This window comes from Haliaeetus leucocephalus, unplaced genomic scaffold, assembly GCF_000737465.1.
Source record: "Haliaeetus leucocephalus isolate CR32 unplaced genomic scaffold, Haliaeetus_leucocephalus-4.0 Scaffold656, whole genome shotgun sequence".
In the NCBI taxonomy this organism is placed as follows: Eukaryota; Metazoa; Chordata; class Aves; order Accipitriformes; family Accipitridae; genus Haliaeetus; species Haliaeetus leucocephalus.
Genome location: NW_010973092.1, coordinates 669,644 through 690,258, shown reverse-complemented (window position 1 = coordinate 690,258; position 20,615 = coordinate 669,644). Strand labels below are relative to the sequence as shown.

The 20,615-nt window shown below is 50.9% G+C and overlaps 1 protein-coding gene across 1 annotated transcript in view; it reads left to right on the top strand.

The window, feature by feature from the left end:
- SH3RF2 (SH3 domain containing ring finger 2) overlaps positions 1–16,994 on the top strand; it is a 43,765-nt gene extending 26,771 nt beyond the window's left edge. Inside the window, 5 exon segments of the mRNA XM_010578782.1 lie at positions 7,279–7,373; positions 9,473–9,643; positions 12,175–12,401; positions 15,345–15,712; positions 16,701–16,994. Coding sequence (XP_010577084.1) covers positions 7,279–7,373; positions 9,473–9,643; positions 12,175–12,401; positions 15,345–15,712; positions 16,701–16,994 — 1,155 coding nt within the window.
- Positions 16,995–20,615: the final 3,621 nt, after the last annotated feature.

The following is a 20,615-nucleotide window of genomic DNA, read 5'->3' as shown; positions in this document are numbered from 1 at the left end:
TATAACATCTACAGAAATAATGAAGAAGCCTCCTGCTGCTTCTAATCAGGGCTGTCAGCCCTTCTGAAAAGCAATCGGGGTCTTTGCCCTACCCTAAATCAGTCCTCTGCCTGCATCTGTCCACATCCAGATGAATGGTTTCTAGCAGGGGAGGGCAATTACCAGCAGTCCTTGCCGGTCTGCAATATAAACTTGGGAATGTACTGAGAGAAGCTGAATTTGGGGCTGAGATAATAAATGTAGACTGACCTTTTGGACTATATCTGCTCTTTATTTTAGGAGGCAAAAGAGTCTCATTCCTTCTTCACACTCTGACTAAAAATCTCAATACAGAATCTTCACAGATCATCTGAAATGGGAGAAAAAAGGGTTTGTTTAGATTTATATGACATCTTTCATATTCAAGGTTGCTCTAACATTTTATAAAGCAATAAGCCAGCCCCTGGTAGTTCAGTGTCTGTGCAATAAAACCCAGCAGGCATTTTGTACTTAGCAATAGCCTGCAAAGAGCCTTGGATGTTAGATCCTGTTTTATGTGAGAGGAAATGAAGCCTTACAACAGAACTATAATTCAATTGAAATGGTATCATGTCTCGCGAACCCAATATAATTTTACCAAAAACGTCTCAGTGTGAACTATTGTCAACAGCAGAAGCAATAGAGTGAATGTGTGTTACCTTGGGAGGGTTGGAATTTCCTTTCTTCTAAACAACAGTTTTGCTCCCGGAGGTTTGCAGGAGGATCTGTGTTGTTCACAGGCCACACAGGTTGCAGCTTTTCCTTTTTCCATCTCTGGGTTTGGGTTGCAATGACTGACCTGCATGCAAAGTTGAGATTTTCTTTTCCAAGCCCAGATACATACTGCCAGGCTGGACCATGTTGGCCATACCTCACTGAGGTCACTTGTCCTTTTTCCTAGTATTAATCAGATGGAAAAGCTGCAGCAGTGAATTTGTTGATAAGGCAGCCCTCATGATCAGAACAAAGTTGCAGGATTGAGGCATAATGGGAGATGAGAGCTGATGCTGTTCCCAAGGGTTGGTCCACCCTGCTCAGCAGCTTCTGGTGGAATTTCAGCTTCGATAGTAAGTGCCGAGACTTTGGAAAAACAGCAGTGCATCTCCAAAAGCGTGGTTGTTCCATGGCAATTAGTTTTATGTACACAACATTATCTGGAAGGAAAAGATCTGTGTTTCTTGGGTTTAAACTACTCCAGATAAAACAGAAGTTTGGAAGTAATGAACAGCTGCATGCCTACTGCCAGCCCCAAAAACTCAGCCCCAGAGTACGAGTATCAAGCTAGGGTCTTCCATTATTAGCAGTATAGTAAAGAAAAGAGTGGGCTGAATCACATCTTTAATTGCTTCCCTGCGTTTTCGTGCTCCCTAGTAAGTCTGCAGAGGTTGAGTAGCCTGGATCTTTGTGGGTGGTCACAAATATGGTGCAGCAGATGGAGCTGAGTCTACAGCTCAGCTCAGCCGTTCCAACTCCGGGCTGAAATCCTCACCGGGGTTCAGCCAGGTGCGGAGCCTGCGCTCGCACACGGCTGCGCTGTGTAAGGAGCAGCGACGGCTGCTCTCGAACCGCCCGGGAGCCAGCCCCAAATGGCACAGCCTCTCTGGAGGAGTTTCTGAGACCTGGCGGGCAAAGACAATTTTTGCGAACGAAGTAGGCGAGGATTTAACTGGTTAAGTGGGAATTGTCCCAGGAGACCAAGCCCAGGGTTGGATAACCTTAGCCGGCAGGCAAGGGTGAGGTATATGGGGTGGGCTGGGCAAGGGGGACGGAGGTGGAAGGTGCCCCCCTGCCCAGCCCCTGGCCGCCAGCGCTGATGCCCTCCTCTGCCAAGCAGAGGGATGGCACAGGAAGGGAGCAGGCCTCTGCTTAACATGGCGAGCGGCAGGCGAAGCCACAGAGGCTGTGCGGGGTGAATCACTTGCAGGAGGAACGTGCGCCGCAGCATCCACCCTCCCTGGGAGGCAGGGAAAGTCCACCTCCCCATCCAGGGCTCCATGCGAAGCCCAGAGAAGTCCCGAGAGCAGCCACAGCCCCTGGGCTCCACAACTGAACACCGGAGTTTTTCTCCCTCCGTGAAAGGCACTGCCCCATCAGCAGCACCCCAGCCCTCCGCTCGCCTCCGCACGCTGGGCGCGCGCTCGCTCGCCGGCAGCGTGCCCTCCACAGAGCGCTCGGAGGTGCTTTTGTCCTTTCAGACAATGACCCAGTTTCGTTCCCTGTCTGAGATAAGGATGTAAGGCCCTGTGAGACCTGCTGGAAAGAAAGGAGCTGTGCTGCAACCGGGTTTGACGCTAGCAAGGCTTCGGATCGCAGGAGGGGGGTCCTAGCGTCAGCCATCCCTCGGGGATGGAGCAGCAGAGCAACCTGAGCGATCAGACTGGAAACCAAGTGATCCTGTTAACACCCCAGCCTTTAAATCCATCTCCTCTGCAAGGACAGGCTGCCAGACAGATATCGAATATACATTTGGATCTGGTAATTTAAAAAAAAAAAAATCCACACATTTGGAATGGATGTGCTCATTGCTTTCTTTCAGTTGGGGGTCAAAAGACGTGGGAATGTTCCAGTAGCTTCTAGTTACATGACACTTGCCCTAAGCTATGAGACTACATATGTTTGAGGGAGAGAAAAGAGATCATTAGTATCGCCCTGAAGCGCCCTGCGTGTGACATGTCCCCCCGCAGCGTCATGTCTCCAGCGATGCTGGTGCTTGGTGGCGGGAGAGGGAGCAGGAGGGGCTGCACTGTGGGTCAACACAGCAACAAAGCACAGCTGAAGAGGCTGTGCTGGCTGTTTGTAGGGCTTTCCGAAACACGACGTGCCTGCCTGCCTGGCGTTTCCACCAACAAGGAACAAGTCGGACTCATTTCGGCCCATAAAAGGGAATAACCGGCAGCGGCCGGCATTGCCGCCAGCCCTCCTCCTGCTCTTCCTTCCCCTCCGTGGTGCCAAGCCGGGCTCCTGTGGGAGCCAGAACCAGTTTGCAGGGCTTGTGGCTCACCGTGTCTGTGCATGTGCCTGTTGTGCAAGCAGGCCGGCTGCCGGGGCGAGAGGAGCGCGGCATCGCGGAGCTGCGCCCGCCCTCCCCGCCTCCAGCAGAAAGCACCAGCAGCTGCAGGAACCTCTTCCCAGTCCCAGCTGAGCTGATTCCCCTGGGCCTGGTGGTACCTGGGTCAGGAAACATCTGGCTAAGAGCTGCTGCGACGCTTTGCTGCTCGTTGAAGTGAGCTGATAAACCTGACATCTGCAGTCTAGTACACTTGGCTTTTCGGTGTCATAAATGATCTGAAACCTGCAGGACCCAACTTTCAGTAGCACTGAGAGCACCAACTGCCCCAGAGCAGAATGGGGACAATCGCCCTCCCCACAGGGCACGTCACGAACACTCTCGACGGGGAATTGCCTGTGTCAGCAGGGCACCGTAGAGGAGCCAAGCTAGAAATCACACCAGCAACAAACTAGATAGGGAGATGGAGTAAGAGAGGGATTTCAGGAGAGCCAGGAAATGAAACTCTTTGTACTTATAAGGGCTTCCAAGGCACTCACAGGAGATCAGCAAAAGTGAATGCTGAAATCAGTTATACACAGCTGGAAACTATTTCATTCAATCTTTTTTCCTCTCTGTTGAAAATACAAAACCAGCTTTGATGCAGGCTCTGAAAGGATCGCTGCTTCCATACAGAGGGGGGAACAGAGAGAGATGAAAAACATTAAGCTTTCCACCCAGAAATGCACTTTTCAATACAGTTCCATCAGGAAAACCAGCAAAAGGTTGTCATTTTGCTCCAATGCAGGAAGAAGAAACTCCAAATCCCCAAATTTCAAAGATTTTGATTAGGAAAATTATTAAAACAAAATTATAATTTCCAATCAACTTGGAAATATGAAAGCCTGGTCTGACCCTTCCTGGACTAGAAAATGAGGAATGCAAAGATAGTTTGAAGCTGACCTGCCACTCCAGGTCCAGAGACAGAAGCTCGAGTTGCTGGGGGTTTTTAATTAACTTAATTCACTGGAGAGCTGGTGAGTAACTTTTTTTTCCCCTAGATCCTTGCTAAGCCTTGCTAAGCCAGTGCCCCAGCACCATGTTACAGCCATGACCACCAGAAATTAGATTTGAAAGGCATAAGAGATTAAAGCCCTGACAACTTGCACCATTAAAGTTCCTGTGGTCTTTGCTGGAGAGCATGACTGCCAGCCACATCCCAGCCTGGTGACTTTCCGCTGGCCTGAGATTCCCCAGGGACGCTGCTGCAGCTGCCCTGCCTTGCTGGGAACTTTGTTTTCACCTCCCGACAGCAGCCGCGCTCCTGCAATGGCACAACACAGCTAATGCCTTTCAGTGTGCGCAGCGCTGAATTTCAAATGGGGATGAACTGCTCGCTCACAGCAGTCCACCCCGGGATACATTTTTGTGCTTTAGAAGGGATAGATCAGCAGAAGAGAGCATCCTGAGGATGCCAGATTGAATGCTGCCATCCTTTCCTCCAAACCCACGGGCCAGACCTGTACAAACGGGCCAGCACACTGCTGCCTGCGCTCCTCATCACCTCCTGGCCCCCAGCTTTGCTGTGCTACCAGCGCAGGCGACAAGCAGAAAAGCAAAGGGGTCTGGACTCAGCAGCACCGCTTGTTCTCACCATTTTCAGAAACCAATGCTGCCGGTGAAAGGTGGCAGATGTGTACCCCCCCTGAGGACACCGTCCCAGCCCCCAGAGCCGCGCGGTGCCAGTGTGGCAGCGCTGCTCCCTCCATCCCCTGCAATAGACCTTGGACCGCCCGCCTGTGAAGTGGAGATAAGAAACCCTCCCTGCCTCCGTAGGGCTGGAGAAACGTTGCTAATCTAATGCTTGCAAAGCCCTTGGAGAGCCTCCAAAGCAAGGCGATACAGAAGCGCAGGGTATTACTGCCGTGGCTCCAGCCCCCCGCCAGGAGGGACCACCTCTGGAGGAGAGTGATGCTGTTGTCCTTGTTCCAGCTAATCCTCTGCCTCGCTGCTGGGGATGTAAACAAGGCGGCCAGCGAGGACTGATCAAAAAAGTTCAGCTTAAATTGTTTTGCTTTTGCCATTTGAAAGATAGCTGGGCTTTCACGTGAAAGGGGAGGGTCTACCTTCCCTAGAAAATTCTCAGTTTTCATTGAAAGACTTTGCACCTGGACTGCTACATAAGCTTGCAACCAGCAAGGAAACTATTTCCTTTAAAGCATGCTGTCATACAGCTCCCAGCAGGATCTAGCCCAGTGCCTTCCTCTTCTGGTATGGCAGGAATTCCCTGATCAGATAACCCCCCCCTGCATCGCAAGTCTCCTGACCAAGGGGGAAGACACCAATATGTGGTCCAGGAGACATGGCCCCAACAGAGGGGAAAAGAGCAGAGGAGGTACTTAGACCTACACCTCCACCAAGCACTTCAGTAGCATTTCTTAGTGGAATTACTTTGTATAGTTGGCCAATATACTTTAGGAGGTTTTATCTGCATGTTCTTCAGATGTTTTGGGGAAAGGCTTAACATATCCCATATCTAATAGCTCTAGTACCAATTTTTTACCCCTCATTCAATCAGGCAGCTAGGCAATGCTAACCCCCTTCACACCGGCAACCAAGTGAAACATCTCCACATCTTGCTCTTGGTATTTGGAAGCTCTTTCCAGTCTGCAGAGTACACTGGAGATGGAGGTGCAGAGTTTATCAGCCTCAGAGAGGTCATCCTATTTACCTCTCCATCTGCAGGGCATGCGAGCAGGACTGGTCTTACTTGAGAAGCTGGCATTTGCAGCAATTTCTTCTATTCTTGCCACTGGATGGCCTTCACCCTTTGAACAAATGTCCCATCTCCTCACAGTCCCCTCGTGGAGGTGAAGCCTCTGCAGAGATCAGTGCTGCACGAGGGAGGGCAGCTGCCCGCGGTGGGACCACGCCAGAGCCCAGCGAGCACAAAGGACACGTAACTAAAACCAAACTCAGAAGACAACCAGAGACACCCCGCAGGCAGGTTCTGGGGTTGGGGGGTAACAGCCAGATGCTCAGTGGGACACTGGGCAGAGGAAACCCAACGGCACACACCTCGCCTCGGAAACCCCCTAAGCAAGTGGATGTCACCCAACCTGCGAGACGTGGAGGGACAGGGGAACGGGAACAGCTCTGTGCGCTGCCCGTGTCCTCACCGGGACAACAGAGAGGTCCAAGGAGTCATCACCTCGCCTTCGGCAGCTGCAGCTCACCCACTGCAGCAGCAGGTCTGGCACGGCATGTTCAAGGCACACAATTACCTTGACAGCAGAAACAGGGCTGAGGTTCCTCCCTGGAACATGAAAGACGCCCATGAGAGGACAGAGAGGGCATTAGGGTGGCTGGTACCTCTCCGTCGATGCAAAATAATGGTGGGGAAAGGGGCCACCCCAAACCAAACTCAAACCTGAGCAAGGTGCCTCTGCCTGTGCTCTCGCGCTGCCTGCGGCGCGGCAGACAGCGACTCCCCTCACCCGGCACGGTCTGCGCTGCGTGTACGCACGGGTCTGTGGAGCTCCTCGGGACGCCACAGATGTGGTAAATAGCTTTAATAATAGTTATTAAAAGATCACTGGGGCAAGGACTATATTATTTAGGGTTTAGACAATGCCAGTACTCCCAGCTGGAGCTAAATAAATAACAAGTGAAACAGCCATGATTACACCAGTCCTCACCTGGCAGACGCGATGGTCTCCTCCTGGTTAGCAAAGTCTGGGCTTGAAATGCAGTTTTCCCAAACTCCTTTTCCTTCCTGAAGCAAGCACCAGACACAGCGAGTGAATCAAAGGTACTGACCCTGTTCAGAGCCAAGCAAAAAGAGGTGAGAAAACACTGAGCGCAAGGAGAGAGGCGACGGAGCATCTCCCCACTCGAGTGGATCTCATATATATTAGCAACAATTAGGTTAGTTTGTGTTTATCTCATTTCATTGTTGTTCTGACAGCATCCTCACATACCAGGTTACCCATCACAACAAGGTCCTTATTTACAGGACAGGATAAGCACCATCAGTCCAACCAAGCCACACCCTAGAGAGCATCTTGGTGCTGAAGTGGAAGGACCATGAATCTTCCTCTTAATGCCTGGTCATCTTTTTTTTTGTCAAATTCTCCAAACTCTTCTTCCTCCTGAAGTGTCTTTGGGGTTTTTTTTAAGGGTGGCTGAAGCCTGTCAAATGTTTTTGGCTGCTCTTCCAGTGGCTAAAATAAGTCTATGTTCAGATTAATTTATTGTTTTCTTTCTCCCTGTAGGTCAGTGCATCTTATTATCCTGCGCCAGGATCACTGGGGCACTCGGCAGCCATTGTCACTCTTCCCCATCTCCAGCACCACATATCAGCTTATATGTACGTAAGGAAACCAACATACATTGGGGGGGTCGTGTAATTTTCTGTACCTTCACCTGATGCTTCTCCAGCCAACGGTTCTTGTGAGCTGGGAGGTAAAGGCAGACCAGAGCGCAGCTCCCATGAGCTCAGATCCAAGTGCAGATCCACACAGGAATGTATTTGGCTGGTCTAAGCAAGGGGTCACAGAGACTTAGTATCATGGCTGAATTATTATCTTCCCAGCAGGCGAACCGTCTTTGCACCTTACTACCTTACTTCAATATTTACAGATACATAGTTCTGCCTATTTGTCAACAGTACATTTTAATTTTTTTAAATATAAAGCAACTAATTACTCCTTAAGTGCCTCTAGTTATTTATTTTAAAACAGCAAAGGTCACTGGTGTTTTGAATAATCCAATCTTTTAAAACTTTCCCAGAGTTAAAATTTGCAGATAATATATTGTGATGATTTGTTTTCCTCTAGATAAGATTCATCAGCTTGGCACTGTAGTAAGCTACCTAATAACAACAAAATAGCAGCAAGCTGTCTACATGGTAATTAGCACCTCCACAGTATCGAGCCAGACCTGTGGAAACACTAGTACACATGAGCAATATCTGTAAATCTGTACTACGCTCATGATGTTTGCTACTTCCATGCATTAGCATAGGTCATCCAAGACTATTGCACACACTTAATCCTAAGTGCAAGAAAACTCCCAAGACCTCATTGCAGAATGAGGATAGTATTAAAGTGTTCAGTCAGCTGCCCATTTTGCACAGCTCCTTTTTCAACCCTACAATATCAAACCAGTATCTGCATTTCCTGCCCTTCAGGATGAATCCTGTATAAAGTAATAAACCACTGCAGAATTAGAACACCCTTAAATTGAACCTCGCCTGGTCTGTGCAAGTAACAGAAGTCATTTTGTAAAAAGACAGGCCTTCCAAGTCAAACTTTCAAGTGATTGTTCTGAACAACAAGGAGAGAAAAACCTTTTTAAAAAGTTAGGGGATAGTCCTTGACTATGTACACAACTAGTCTGTTGTTTCTATTTTTTTTAAATAATATCTGACAATTGCTGTATTGGTCTGTAACTCATTAATATTTGGGAGCAGATCACATTCCCCTTGGAAAAAACAACAACAATGCAATTAAATGTGTTACACTAGAGACAAATTAAAGTTCTTTAAAGAACAAATGGGGAAAGTTTTGAAAAATATGCCATTTTCTTTTCCTCCTGTTTTGTTGTGTGGTCACCTGTGGTTCACTATAGAGAACAGAGCTTCGTCGCCTAGTCATAGCCCCAGAATCACGGGAGAGAGGTCTAGAGGGGATCTCAAATTAATTTCTAGTCCGGTTTCCTCACTAGCCCAGAGCAGAGCCATGTACCTCCTCCTTTGTCCACTTTATTCTCAGAGGCCCCCGGTGGCAGCGACTGAAGTCCCCGTGTTAGCCTCTGCAGGGGTCCAGTCACAGGAGAACGAGGAAAGGGCGGAAGATGGGGTTAACGCGCGTGTTGCTGTATGAGCGGTGCTCCTCCCCTCGCCTCTGAACACCTCCAGATGATGCTCAAGGCAAGCAGATGCAAGGCCTCTGGCTCACCATGTACTTCAAAGGCAGAATGTATTCTTGATGCTATCGCTCGGACAGAGCGTCGTACCTGCACTCTTTCATGCTGCTTTGCCTTAGGACAGGCACACATTAGCCCTTAATCAGTTATTTCACTGGAGCGCTCGCTGTGTGAGGTGGAGAAGAGCAGCTCTCTCCTCCCTAACGCTTGTCGCCCTTGGCTGGCTTAGCTGGCACTTCTGGGACAGAACCCATTGACAGGATCTGCTTTGTTCCTGTTGGCTCTTCTTTTATTCATATCCCCTTTGGCCTGAAGTTACAGGCCACTTCTTCCCTGCGAGTTCTCTCCACAATAACGGCAGCACCCAAATATTTGATGTGAGTGCTGCTTGAAGAGGCTTCAGGCAAAGAGCCGCTGCTCACCCAAAGCCAGCAGCACCAGTTGTTCAGCACAAAGCCAGGAGCTTCAGCATGTGCTCCAGCCGCACTGCATGGGGGCAGTTACTGCCTTCCCTCCCCCTCATCTCCCCTTCCTCTCCAGGTGCGTGGCTCTCAATTCCTACATGGCTCACGGACCAGATGAGCTGGAGCTGCAGAAGGGAGAAGGGGTCCGCGTCTTTGGGAAAGACCACGACGGCTGGCTGCGGGGCATGTCCCTCGTCACGGGGAGAGTGGGCATCTTCCCCAGCAACTACGTCGCTCCTCTCTTCAGGTCTGGTTTTTCTTACATGAAACAAAAACATACAGCGAGGGGAGCGGGTAACATGTAGGACTTGGGGTCTTCTCGTTCCCACAGAAAAATCACTGCAAGGGATTCCTGCAGTACTAACAAAGGCCAGGGATTCCTTGCCTGGGCAGGATGACACCTGGCAGGTCTCACTCCTTTTATTCTTCCATGTACCGACTCAGCCACACGCACCACGTGGGAATCGCATCTCCCTCCAACAGCCGGTGCCATAGCAGGGAGAAGTCAGGGAGCGGAGGGGGCTGGCAACGTTCTCCTCAAAGGGGGCACACAGTCTGGATGAGCAAACAGCGTGATATCAGCCTTCATCCGCTTGTTTTAAACCTGGGACGTTCACAGAGACATCAGCAGCTTCTCCCATGACTGTTTCAGTCCAGGAGCTTTGGCAGAGACCTGTAGGTGACACAACCGGCACATTTTGATGAGTGAGTCTGGGAGCCAGGATGAACGGCAGCATGTCTGTGCTCGGACTCGCCTTTATTCCTTTTGGATGACTCCCATCTTTTTTTTTTTTTCCCCTGCCAGAAGGGAAACCACAAGCTGAAGGCTCTTTTAGAGTCAAAATACTGTCTTTAGAGCAGGCATTTAAGCACTGGACGCCATTGATCTAGCTAAACAAGCATGCATTAGAAAGAGCAATAATTGAAATATACAATTTAGGAGAAGAGAAAAAAAAAATTGCCTGTGCCCTTAGTTCCCCTGAAATACACTCAAGTTAGGCAGAGAAACAAAGAACAGCTTAGAAATGTAGTGCTCTGCTTCTGCAAATAAAAAGTGGGGATAAGTCAGGACACCTCTCCCAGGACTGTGATTTTGTTATTTGGAGAAGGGTTTCCACATCTGGAAACTCACTGCAACGGTCCAGCCCCATCTGCGGGAGCAGGGATGGGGAAGGATGGGCGCAGGGAGCTCTGCTCGGAGGGGCAGCTGCGGTCCACGCACGCCCGCCTGCCCGTGCCCCCGCGCAGGGTTAAAGGACTGCACCGAGGGACGATCGGGGGCATCTCAGCCTCTGCCTCCCTGAAAGCCTTCTAGCGACACATCAAAAATTCACCTTACACTCCCAGGTCCTCCCGCCACCATTTGGTTTCTCTCTGCCTTGTTTCTTTCCCTGCTTATATTTTATTCTGCCAGATCGCTCAGTTCAGGCTGGAGGTCCCAGTGCTGCCCCCCTGCACCCTCCCCGCATTCAGGAGCGCTGGTGATTAGTCTTTGTCTCTCCAGCTCATTTCTTCACCATATAGCCTCTGATAACACCGCGGCCCCACCTCACCGATAAACAGAACAAACAAATAATCAAGAGCACAGTCCAGACACCCTAAATAGCCTCATAAAGCGCTTCAACCATAAGCGCTGGTTTTGGAGCTGCTATTCTATCCTTCTTAGGAAATTTCTTCATAATAAATTGATGCCCAAGTTATTTTATGAATCACTGCTCAGTTATTAAACCATAAATCATTCCTCCACCCCCCCAAAAAGGTAAAGAAGAGTCAGAGGAATGATTTTTTCTTCCTCTGAGGAGTTAGCAAAGGGACTTCATCATGGCCCACTCTCTCAAGGAATCTGGAGCAATATTCGGCCAGCGTGCTGGTGGGGAATGTTGACAGGTTTTTTGGCAATTCGGTGGCTTCAGGTGAAAGTACGAAGATGACCTCTCTAGGGGAGGGAGGGGAGGAAGATAATCCAAGGTAGCTGCTGTACACGGGAGAGCTGCCCAAACAGCAGGGGGAAGCTAGAGCCAGGCGACAGGAGCACAAACGCTGCCTCTGCCCGGTCCTCCGGACCTGCCCTGCCCCTGCGCTGAGAGGTGCCTCTTCCAGCTCCGGCGATGGTGCCATCCAGCACGCTCCCGTGCAGGGAAGGGGTAGGCTATACAAGCTTGCTTTTGCATCCAAACAAAACCAGTCCGGTCGCGTTGCGTGGGATTCTCAGGTCACCCAGACACAAGGAGGAAGAGGAGCCATTCAGACCATGAATGGGACGTGCTGCCCCGTGGCACCGTAGGCACTGTAAAGCTTCAGCAGATGCAGGAGCGTGGTGGTCCCTGCCTGTGCCCGACCACCGTGGATAACAGACACCAGCAGCTGCACTTGGAGAACAGTGTTGGAGGAGCCAGAGCAGCCCCTGCTTTGTTCAGCACACAGGGAGCAGGACAAACCCCAGCTCTACATGATGGAGGGAGCATGCCTGGGCAAATTACAGGGGGAGGGCTGGTGGCTGGAGGTCCCTTTTGCAATGCCATGGGGTTACTGTAATGAATCCTAACCCTGTTTGGGAATAGTTTCTTATAAAGCAGGTGCAGGAAGATGAAAGCCCTTGTTATAATGGAATCAGAAACCTGAACTAACTGTATCATCCATAGCATTTCCCACCAAAGCCCTGACTTGGGAGCAGTACAGGCCCATTAAAACCATTAAGTTCCCTTTTGGGCAAACTCCTGCTTTCCTTACAAAACCATAAGTCTAGTCTCAGCTTACTTTCTTTTCCATTTCAAACAGGAAATCTAATCTTTCTGACTCAAAGATGCCTTCCCTGTACGCCTCATGGACACTATCAACCTCCTCACTCTCCTCCCAAGGGAGCATCTCAGAAAACGGCCCGAGACAAAGCAGACCCTTTAAACCGGCGCTGCTGCCCGTGCCCATCACCTCGCCTGGGAGGAACGCGGTTGCAGCGGCCTCGGGACAGGCATCACTGCGGCGTGGACGTGGCAGTACGAGGAAGAGTAAGTGCTTCGGGGGGGTGTCTATGGGAGGGAGAAGCCAGATGCATCCCCCCCAAACCATACTGGCTGCCCGCAATTAGCACCAGAGCTGTAAAAAAGAAGTGAACATTGCCCGGAGAACGGCAGCTCTCCCGAGTGGTCCCCACCAGGGCTGGGCTCCTGCGTCAGGCTGAGCACTTCGCGATGAGCACTTCGCGATGAGCACTACGCGAGCAGAGACCGTCTGTTCCCTGGGGCACTCACAGCATCTCCTCTCACCCACGGGAGAGCTGGGGCGGGGGGGCAGGCGGCCCTGGCTGACACGCCGGGTTTGCAGACACGGAGTGACCGTGCTGTCGCCCACCTGCACCCCCCTTTGTGAAACAGGCTCCTGGGAAGGGTCTTTCCAAGGGGTCTGACTCCTGGCAGCTGGGCTGCAGTGCCAAGGACAGGCAGTGTTATCCTGCCACTGGGCAAGCGGCCGCACATGAAGGAAAATTCGATTTACTAGATTGAGCATAGCAAAAGTCTGCCCAGACCTCTGTGGATTAACCCTCTAGGCTGGCAGGGGAGGGGGCTGAAATGCCATGGGGGGTTAATCCCCTGCAAAGGCAGAAACGAAGCGCTGGGGCGATGCCAGCTGGCTCCCCTGTACCGACTGGCACCACACCGCACTGGAGCATGGCACGGCTGGCTTCTGGGGAAGCAGCTGATGACCGTGTCCTCAACAGGCACAGGAATGTGGCTCAGCATGCACTGGTTAACCAAAAACATTTAAACAGTAGAGTAAGGTAGGCCATTAGAAGTAAAAGTGTCCTTATGTAGCAAACAAAGAGAATGAAATACAAACTCCAGCAAGGTAAACATGAACTGTACCAAGACAGTATTATGAGTCTCTGTAAGGGACTTCTGCAGTGATCTTGGAAAATGTGAATCAGCAAATCCAACCTTTGAAATCTACACCAGCCAGCAAAAGGGCACCAAAACAGTAGCTGAAATGTCAATACACAGATATGGGGAGAAATAAGCCCTAATTCTACACACACAACCTTGGGCCCTAAATTAGCTTTTGTCACTCTGAAGAGAGGTTTTGGAATCATCACAGACAGCTCAGAGAGCTCCAACTCCATGCTCAGAAGCAATTTTTAAAAAGGTTCATTTAGAGTATTATTAGGAATTATTAGGAAAGGAACTCAGAACAAGAGAGTAAAACTCAGCTGTGCCACTGGGGAGTTCTGGTTAACTCATATCCTGAACACATATTTCTGGTAACTCAAAAAGAATATAGTAAAATCAGGAAAAGTATGCAGGAGGATGATCAAAAGAATAGAGTAACTTCTATTTCAGGAGAAAAAAATACTCAGCTTGGAAATATCTCAGATGCATAAAATCAGGAATAGCCTGAAGGTGAGAAAGGATACTTCACAAAGTAAAAAAGAAGCAGGAGTTACCCAGTGAAATCATGAAGTCAAAAGCCTTGATATAGCAGAGAGCTAGAGGGGAAAAAACCTCCATTTCAGCTCTATTTTTCTTCTCCTCCTCCGCAAAGATCCAAAACGTGCTTCTCATTCACACATGCCCAGGGCTGTAGGAAATACCCCTCCCAAGGACGGAGGGCAGGGAGAGGGAGCCTTAGTGAACACCTCCCGCAAGGCTGGCAGAGGAGCCCGGAGTCCCACACCACTGGCTTTCCCCAGCTGTGATTATTTTAGTAATCCTCAGTTTTTTGACTCGGCACAGAAAAACCCTTTGTGAAGGTTTATGCAGAGCTCAGTTGGTTATATTCTTTCCAACAAGGCTGGCAACATTTATCTTCAGCCCATACATGCTGTTTTGGAATACATTTCCAAGTGTATTTGGGCAACTAAGTGGTGTTCTCCCAGCGCTCGCAGGCGGAGCTGCTGCTGGAGGCAGGCAGTGCCCGTGGCAGGGGGGAGGCATGTTTGCAAGGGCCATTGTCAGTGGTTTTAGACTTGAAATTGGATTTATCTTAAGAGTTGTTTTACTGTAAAGGACTCATTCCCCTGTGGTGGCTCTGTTAAAAAAAAAAAAAAAAAAAAAAAATCAATCTTGCAAACAGCGAGAAACTGCAGAAGAAATAAAGCGTGTGACTTCCCGCGCCACAGATGGGAAAGCAGCTATGGGATGGAGCAGCCAAACAGCAACAACAAAGAGCACGGGACGGCGAGGGCTGACGGCCGGGCTCCGGCACAGGGCTCCTCCTGGCAAAGAAACCGTGGGGAGGGCGCAGGGAGCTCCCCGGGCCCCTTGAGGACCCCATCACCAGAGGTGTTCCCTAGGGGCTCCCAGGGGAGGTTTTCTGCTCATGGGGGTGATTTCTGCTCCCCTGCAGCACATGCTGGTGGCAGACATGTCACCCAACACGGTTACCCCCCTCACCCCTTCCCGGTGCGGCTGCGCCTGGTCCTACCCACTCATCACAGTGCTTCCCCCAGGCAGCCAGCCGAGCAGAGCAGTGGTGCCACGACTCCTCAGCCTGGCAGCTGGGCAGGAAAATCCCAACCGTTGTCACGCTGAGGCTGTGCAACCTGATATTTGGGGTTAATGCGTTTCAGCGTTTGCACCAAGAGTATTTACAGTCTAGGAGACAGCAGGGCAAGCTTTCAAAAACCAGATCGGTCCTATCCAAAACAGAAGAATTTCTGTGGCATGAGTTGTTGTGCAAATACAGGAGGATTGAGGGTTTCAGCTTGTTGGCCTTGCCAGCGGAGCAGCTGCCCGCAGAGGAGAGGCTATGAAGGCAGGCAGCGTTACTGCACACCAGTGCTCGTGCATGGGGGTAGATGCGTGGCAATCCCTGGGAGCTATGACCCCACAGCATCCCTGTGAACAGGGCTGTTAGTGCAGGGCTGTAATCGCTGCTCACTTCTGCCTCTTTGCTTCGTCTCTACCATTTTGTATTCCGGCTGACTGACTTCTTTTCAAATGGTTCTTGCTCCCCAGATGGATCTCTGCAGAGGCCGGGGCAGGCAGGGACCCCCGTGCAGGTTGCTGGCTCCCTCAGGCGTCCTCCCACGGCTGCGATGAGACCTCAGCAGCTTCAGCTTTATCAGCATGTCAGCCCCCAGCCACACAGCATCCCTCCTGGAGCTGGCATGGCCGAGGCAGGAACGAGGCCAAACTTCTCCCATGACGCTTCACCGGCACTTGTGGTCAGAGGAGGGGAAAGCAGAACTCCCTCTGTGTGCAGCTCGGTGATCCTGGATGCCAAAGACCCTCTGGCAAAGAGTGAGGCAGCTCCAAAGCCGCCTGCATCAGCCCCACCATCCATCCTGGTGAAACCAGACACCTCCCGCAACAGCACCGAAAAGGTACGGCCAGCGGTTACCTGCTGCTTCCGAGGGTCCCCCAGTCCTCTTGGGACTGGCATTCACTGTCAGCCCACTGTTGGCCGGGGCCAAATCCCTTGAGGGCTTCGCTCCATTCTCACCAGGTTTTCTTCTGACAGAAATCACTGGGATTGGTACCTGCGTTAAGAAATCAGCTATTTGTGTTGCCAATACTGCGTTCAGATTAAGCCCTTTAGAAAGGCAAGATGCTGCAGGGTCTCTTTCCACGTAAACCAATGTTCAGTCTCTGTCAGATCTTGAGACTTTTCTGATGTCTTTAACCAGGCAAGAATCCCACCAAGGTCCCTGAGAGTTTGGGAGCAAATGAGCAAACGCCACAGACCTGCGTGTTAGACCTTATGTCAGGCTGCTCTCTACAGAGCTCCCCGCCATCTCCCTCGTGTTGCTTTGGGTGAGCCATTTGGAAGAGAAATTTCTTTCCCCTCTGGCAGCCAGAGGGAAATTTCATAAAGATAAAAATGTTCTGCAAATTGCCCTAGCGACAGCTTTCCCTTCCCATGGCACCCAAAGAATAAATTGCTCCACAAGCCCCTGAAAGCCCAACCGACCTCAGAGCTCCCACTAAGATCATCATCAGCTGGAGAGAAACCGGAGGCTCTCCGTGAGGGGCACAGCAGGACAGGCCACCCTCCCTCCTCGTGTCCTCCTGCCACCTGCTCTTCCCCTCCACTCTCTCCCGCTAACTCGGGCGATGGCTCCGGACCAACTCTCCCAGGTCTCCGTGACAGCTGATGGCACTGCCGCACCGTGCTGTGCCGTTCCCTGGTGCTCTCTCCCACCCGCTGTCAGCTGCACATCACGCCGGGACTCTCCGCAGGCATCCTCTGCCCCCCGGGAAAGAGCCAGCCGCCCCCTCAGCTCACCCTCCCCGGTTCTCCAGGGCAGATCACAGCAAGGAGGGCGGGTGGCCGCTTTTCCCACTGTGACTCTGGTCCCCTTCTCGTTGCAGCAAGTGAAGACGGTGAGGTTCCAGAACCACAGCCCCCCGCCGCCCAAGCGGCACAGCCTGCAGCCCTCCCCGAGCCTGCCACGCAGCAGGACGGAGCCGGCGGCCGCAGCAGAGGCTCTCCTGCCAGAAGCCAGCCTGCCAGGCCCCGAGCTGGCGGTGCTGTACTCACCCAGGACCAGCTCCAGCCCCCTGCACCAGCGACGGGCACTGCACCCGAAGGCGCTGTCACTGGACCTCTCCGGGCAGCTGACCTTCCCTGTCAAGAAGAACTACAGCAGCGTTTCTGCAAACTGACAGGGTAACTCCTCCACTTGCTTTCCTTCACGCGCCTGCTCCTCTCCTCCCTCCTGCGAGGGGCGAGCACCCCGGACCCCGCACCAGCCTGCCACATCTACCGCTCCCGCTCCTGTGGCGAGGGGCAGCTATTCCCCACGTCCCCACACCTACCCACTGCCGGCACCCTCAGGACCTGCAAGTCTGAAGCTTGCAGAGAAATGGGGTTGCTCCTGAGGGAGCGGGACGGGACAGGACAGGACAGCATCTCTCCCTGCACGGTGGAGTCCTGTCCTGGCCCCTGCCGTGCCAAGCACAGCTGGAGGAGCCCCGCTGCCGTAGGGCTGCTGCGAGCACCAGGAGACGTGAAGCGGGTTTGTGGCATCCGCAAAACTGACATTCTTTGGCATCGTGTAAGGCTGCCTGTAAGGTACTGGAGGAGGAGCGGGAGGGGGAAGAAAGCGTGCAGGTATCAGAAATAGTTAAGCTTGTTTTGATCTCACTGCTGCAGGAGAGGCCACAGAGATCAAAACACTGGTTCATTACCTTCCTGCTTCTGCAGGATAAAGAAACCATAAATCAGAATCAGTCAGTTCCTAGCTGACGGTTCGTGTTGCCTTTTGAGAGGGGTTCACTCAGATTTTTTTGTTAGGTTAGTTGCTTTCTTGCTTTTCTGTTTGGTTTTACTCCAGGAGTTTTAACACAGAATACAGTTTAAAAGGTGATTTGGAGAGGAAAGAGACAATGGAAAGGGACATGCCATTACCGCAGTCACTTAGACTCTGCAGACAGGGGTATTGAATCTTGCTTCTCCTCATTGCTTGGTTTCCTCTAATTACCTGTCAGCTACCTCCTAGCAGTCCATGAGCTCACTCCAACTCCTTCCCACTGCCCACCAATTCAGATATTGCTTTTGTAAAAAACCCGTGAATTCCACTTAGGATAAAGTCTACATTAAGATGCATGAAACATTGTCTATGTAACAGAAAGCAGAATTCAGCATTCACCGTGCCACAGACCACCCCTCTGCCACAGCAGCACCAGCTCCAGTTTTCAGCTGACCCCATTTCAAGCATCCTCCTGTGAATCCACGGAAAAGCAGGCAGAGTCAGAGAGCTGTGCCCAGCTCGCCAGCTGGGACCGCTCTCCAGCAAACCCATGCACAACAGCTTTTGTTTTTCATACTTTGTTTTTATTGCTGGTTTATAGACCAGCAATTCCCATCCTAGCCACAACCACCGACCGCTAGATCTCCTAACAGCGGTAGCTGTGCTTCATCCAAAACTGCTGTAAAATCACATCCTTGGTTAATTGCATACAAAACCCATGAAATTAACTCCACTGGTCAACGGAAACTCTCCGAGGCACTGGCACAGCCTCAGAGAAGGACATTTTCTTCTGGAACTAAAAGGGAATGGATAAAATAATTTACTAGTCTACAGCCCCTGTTCTTTTACTCTTTCAGACTCTTTCTTTGTGGAGCAGGAAGCTGGCATCTGCCTGCAGGGATTTTCAGTAGCACAGAAACCAGCAATGGCACAGATAAATTCTTCACCTTGTGCTATCTGTCACTATTTAAGCTCCTGCAGAAAAATCCTGACAAACTGAAAATGTGCAGTTTGCCCAGATATAAAAGGTGGTTCAAGCTGCAAATAAGAGGGTGAACATGACTCTCAGCAACGCCACCTCAAAGACAGTTGAACATCTCAGAGAGGACATACCAGCTCTTTGCTTAAGACTCCTCTCATTCCTTTAAAACTAAACCAGAAAACCTTATAAGTTGGCTCTATAACCAAGAACACCTCCACTTTTCCCAAGCACATTCAGAAATAAATAGAATTGCACTAGGTGCATCCAGAACCAGCACAGGTAGTAATTTATAGTATTGGTTTGGAGGGGAAGGAGGGGCTGCCTGCTCACGCCTGGCTCCAGATGTGATCACTTACTGCATGCTAACAAGAGGACAGACAGCACGGTATGACCCGATCTGTAATCCACCGATGAAGCATCTAATGCATTTCAACAGCTGACCTCTCATGAGACTCATAGAAGACAGTGGCATGGGTGGTTGGAGCTACACAAGAATTAATTATGCAGATGGAAATGCTGGCAGAGAAGGAGCAGTAGGAAACGTGAAGCCCAGCTGAATACTTGGCAGGGACAGTGTGTGTAGGGAAGGAAGGGGAACTCCTGCGTTTTACTGCCCCCCAAAACCAGTATCCTCATCTCATGCCAATATAACAGAGCCAAGGTCCAAGGCTCACTGAGCAGGGTGATACAGCTGGGAGCAGGCTGGGCTGTGCCCCGGGGAGGGGGACGGCCGATCCCTGCGCACACATGGCAGTTAATGCCAATCCCGAGCTTTTATGCTCTACAGCGAGAGGCAGCCGCCAGCCCCCTGGCCCCAGCAGAGCTCAGTGTCCCCAGAGAGCCAGGAACAAGATAATGAGCCAGGGGCTCTGCGGCAGCTTGGATCAAAGATCTTCCCTTGTTATCGGCAATTAACCCTGGCCTGCAAGACCCCGGTGCCAGTTTCGTCAGGAGCTCAGAAGGAGCATTCCTCCAGACCAGGGAGCACATCAACAACTGCCAACGCTCAGGAGGGAGCTCAGTGCAATCTGCATGCAGAGAAGCATTTGAAGATGAGGGGCAAAAAGAAAACAACGAACCGTAACTCACTGGGGACTTCAGACAGATGCACGTTGAAGTAAGTCACCTTGTAAATTTAATGTACAAGTGGGGCAGGTTTTCCCACAAGAGGCAGATATGCAAGGCCAGGCAGCAAGGAAGAATCTGAAGCTCAATTTGGGACTGCAAAATGAAAAGCTCAGAAAGCAACAGACAGAAGTGACTGCAGCTCCATTTCTCATGCCTCGATCCTGCCACCAAAGCCCAGATACAAGGAAAGACAGCACCTCCTTTGGCCAGATTTATCAGATGCACTGAGCTTCAGGGGACACTAAGAACATCAGGAAAAGCCAAAGGTGCTCAGCATGCCTTAAGACTTAACAAGCCATAAAGTCCTTCTGCACATCTGGGCTCACAACAGCCGGATACCACTCACATTATCAGTTCAGAATATTGCCTTTCATGGAACAAACCCATCCTCTTATCCTCTCCTATCAAGATAAACACCAATAAGGTTTCACAGCACCCATGCACCCAGGGAAGCCTGAGAAACCGTTCAGCCCATTACACGATACTGAAGCGTTAAGACAAATACACGAAAAACCACCACAAATCTCTCCCGGACTTGGCCCTTAACCCACTGTGTTATGAAAACAAGTGACAGCACTGGGCTGATGGGGGCAGAGAAAGCTCTGACACTTGTGCACACACATGCACAGTCACGGGTAACGGCAGGGAAAGGAAGCACTGACAGTGAAATTGGTGCTTTGGTAAAAGAGCAGGCAGCTATTTTGGGACAGATGTCTCAGTTTCTTGCACAGGATATTTCAGTGCTTTGATGCTATGGTGATAAGTGCCCTAAATATATTCAAAATATGTAGGGAGAGAGAACTGAAAACAAGACGTAATTTAAAGCAACAGCCCTAATAAGCCTCTTGTTCCCATAGACATACCTGCCCACTGGTTTCAAACTGCAGCCCACTGAGCAAAATTGCTAAGTCCTCCTCACCTTCT